General features: G+C 63.4%; 1 protein-coding gene across 1 annotated transcript in view; it reads right to left on the reverse strand.

Annotated features, from left to right (window-relative positions):
* Positions 1-366: 366 nt before the first annotated feature.
* Positions 367-3,097, reverse strand: part of SLC44A4 (solute carrier family 44 member 4) — an 8,051-nt gene continuing 5,320 nt past the window's right edge. The window contains exons 4-7 of the mRNA XM_075071495.1: positions 2,471-2,575; positions 1,935-2,029; positions 909-1,012; positions 367-444 (exon numbers count right to left, since the gene is read on the reverse strand). Of these exons, the coding sequence (XP_074927596.1) occupies positions 367-444; positions 909-1,012; positions 1,935-2,029; positions 2,471-2,575 (382 nt within the window). The remainder of the gene's footprint in view (positions 445-908; positions 1,013-1,934; positions 2,030-2,470; positions 2,576-3,097) is intronic.

The raw sequence follows: 3,097 nt of genomic DNA on the forward strand, positions 1-3,097 counted from the left end.
CCTCCTAGAGCCGGGGAGAGAACCCAGGAGTCCTGGCGCCCAGCCCCCACTCCCCTCCTAGAGCCAGAGAGAGAACCCAGGAGTCCTGGCACCCGGTCCCCAGCCCCAGCTCCCCTCCTAGAGCCGGGGAGAGAACCCAGGAGTCCTGGCGCCCAGCCCCCACTCCCCTTCCGGTGCCAGGGATAGAACCCAGGAGTCCTGGCGCCCAGCCCCCACTCCCCTCCTAGAGCCACAGAGAGAACCCAGGAGTCCTGGTGCCCGGCCCCCAGACCCCGCTCCCCTCCTAGAGCCGGGGAGAGAACCCAGGAGTCCTGGCGCCCAGCCCCCACTCCCCTCCCGGTGCCGGGGCAGAACCCAGGCGTTCGGTTACCTGACGATGTTGCGCATAAGCAGTTTGAAGGCGTTCTTGGCGGAGGTACAGAAATTCTTCCCGTAGATTGCAATCTGGGGTGGGGGGGGCGACAGGGATACCCCCATAACAGGGGGAGAGAGACATTCCAATTCTGCTACCCCAAACCCACCCCGAGACCCCTCCCCCTGCTACGACCGCTGGGACTCCCCCAAACTCACCCCTTTCCAGGGACCCCTTCTCCCCCCAGGAGCCCCCTCAAACCACCCCAGGGTCCCCCCGCTAGGATGGGCAGCTCTCTCCTTTCACCCCACAGCATGAGACCCCCTCAAACTCTTCCCCCCAGAAATAGCCCCTCCAACAGCCCAGAGACCCCACCTCTCCCCTCCCCCAAAGCCCCACACCCAGGAGTGCATCCCCCCAGCACCCACCCCACACACACCAAGGCGGTTCTGCAAAGGGATCTCCCCACACACCCCAATGATCCCCCACAGGGTTCCCCCTATGCCCCCCCATGTCTTAGTCCTATATACCCCCCCAGGGCCCCCACGCTCCCCACCATGATGTAGGCGTTCCTGTTGAGGAATTTGATGAATTTCTCTAGGCACCAGAAGCAGCACTTGAGGCAGCAAAGCAGGCAGCGAGTGAAGGGGTTCTGCGCTCCTGGGGCGGGGGAGGAGCCAATCAGACACCCCTGTGCACCCCCAGCCCCCTGCCAGAGCCCCCCATGGGGGAAGAGCCTCCCTCCACATCCCCAAGCCCCCAAAAGTCTCCGGGGCTGGGGGAAGGCCAGGATATTGGGATACAAGGCCAAGGAGGATTCCTGAACCCCAATATGTCTTGGGGTCCCCAAACCCCAAGTTGGCTCAGGGACTGGGGATATGGTGAGATATTGGGTACAAGGAAAATTAGCGTCTCTTATTGCAATATTGAGGTCTCTGAACCCCAAAATGTCTCAAGGGCCAGGGGAAGTGAGGGGCATCCCCCTTTGGGACTGGCCCAGCTATGAGCCAACAAGGAGCAAAGTGGGGGTGAAGGTGGGGTAACAGGCAATTTTGGGGGGGCAGGGTTTGGCCATTTGGGGGGACACTGAATCGCAGGGGAGTAAACGCACTGAAACGGGGAGACGCTGCACACAGGGTGACAGCTCTTGGGCCAGGCCCTGGAATTTGGGGTGCTTGCAGAAGGGCTCACAGTTTGGGGGGCCCCATTGGGGGGAGTGTTGAATGTTGGGGGGTGAGGATCCCAGTTCAGAGGCACAAATCCACTTGGGTGGGGCAATCCTGGAACAAACCAGGGCAAAATCGGGTGGGGGTGTCAACATTTTGAAGGTGAAGATTTCCACAATGTCACGTGTTGGGAGAAAGCAGAAATTTGGGGTGCAGGTCGCATGGAGCAGGGCCAAATGTCGAGGTGCTTGAAGACATGTGGAGTGCTCGGGAGGGGGTGTCAAATTCTGGTAGACCCCAAAGTGCAGCTGTGGGGCAGATGGGGATCTGGGGGCAAGGGTGAAGGGCAGGAAGTTAAGGAGGGTGGCTGGGAAATGGGGGGCAGGGATGACTGCCCCCAGGAAGGGGCACCCCACCTTTGAGTTTGTGGTCCAGGTATTCCAGGAGGATGCGGATCAGCTGGACGATGGTGAGGATCAGGGCCCCGAAAGCCAGCGACCCCGTGTGGTACCTGCAGGGAGAGGGCGGAAGAGTTAGTGAGGCAGACAGAGCAGTAGAGAGAGAACCCAGGAGTCCTGGTGTTCAGCCCTTCCCCCGGTTAGCCCCCACTCCCCTCCCAGAGCCGGGGAGAGAACCCAGGAGTCCTGGCTCCCAGCCCCCACTGCTCTAACCACCAGCCCCCACTCCTCTCCCAGAGCCGGGGAGAGAACCCAGGAGTCCTGGCTCCCAGCCCCCCTGCTCTGACCCACCAGCCCCCACTCCCCTCCCAGAGCCGGGGAGAGAACCCAGGAGTCCTGGCTCCCAGCCCCACCCCTGCTCCAACCACCAGCCCCCACTCCCCTCCCAGAGCCGGGGAGAGAACCCAGGAGTCCTGGCTCCCAGCACTCCCTGCCCTGACCCATCAGCCCCCACTCCCCTGAGCGCGCCCGGGAGAGGACCCAGGTGTCCGGGCCGTACCTGCGTGGTCGGACACTGCAGCCCGTTCATCGCCGCTGCCAGGATGTTGAGGGAGGTGACGCACTGGAGCAGGTCGAAATACAGCACATAGGGTTTGCCCCTGGGGGGTAAGGGAGGGTCAGAGACGGGGAGAGGGGATGAGCCAAGGAGTCGGGGGGGACAGAAGACGTGTGAGATGAAGGGAGACAGGGTGGGGGGCAAAGGGAGAGGGACTGGAGCGGGAGGGGGCACGATTGAAAATGGCAGAAGAGGTGAGAGCCAGTGGCCGCCCCCCATACGCAGCCCCCTGGGGATGACGTGGCCCAGGGAAGGGGGATGAGGTCAAGGGGGCAGTGGAGGGAATGAGTGGGGGCAGGGAGGGGGATCAAGCTGGGGGCAGGGAGGGGGCAAGGGGATGAGGTGGGGGAATGAGGTTGGGGCAGAGAGGGGGATGAAGCACAGGGGGGGCAGAGGAGGGTCGGGAGATGAGATCAGGGGGCAGAGGGGGGTTTGAGGGAGCAGGGAGGGGGACAAGGGGGGTTCAGGGGAGCAGGGAGGGGGTCAGAGGCGGAGGCAGGTTTGGGGGCACGGAGGGGAGATGAGGTGGGGATCAAGCTGGGGCAGAGAGGGGCGAGGGGGGGGG

This window comes from Chelonoidis abingdonii, chromosome 12 (genome assembly GCF_003597395.2).
Source record: "Chelonoidis abingdonii isolate Lonesome George chromosome 12, CheloAbing_2.0, whole genome shotgun sequence".
In the NCBI taxonomy this organism is placed as follows: domain Eukaryota; kingdom Metazoa; phylum Chordata; order Testudines; family Testudinidae; genus Chelonoidis; species Chelonoidis abingdonii.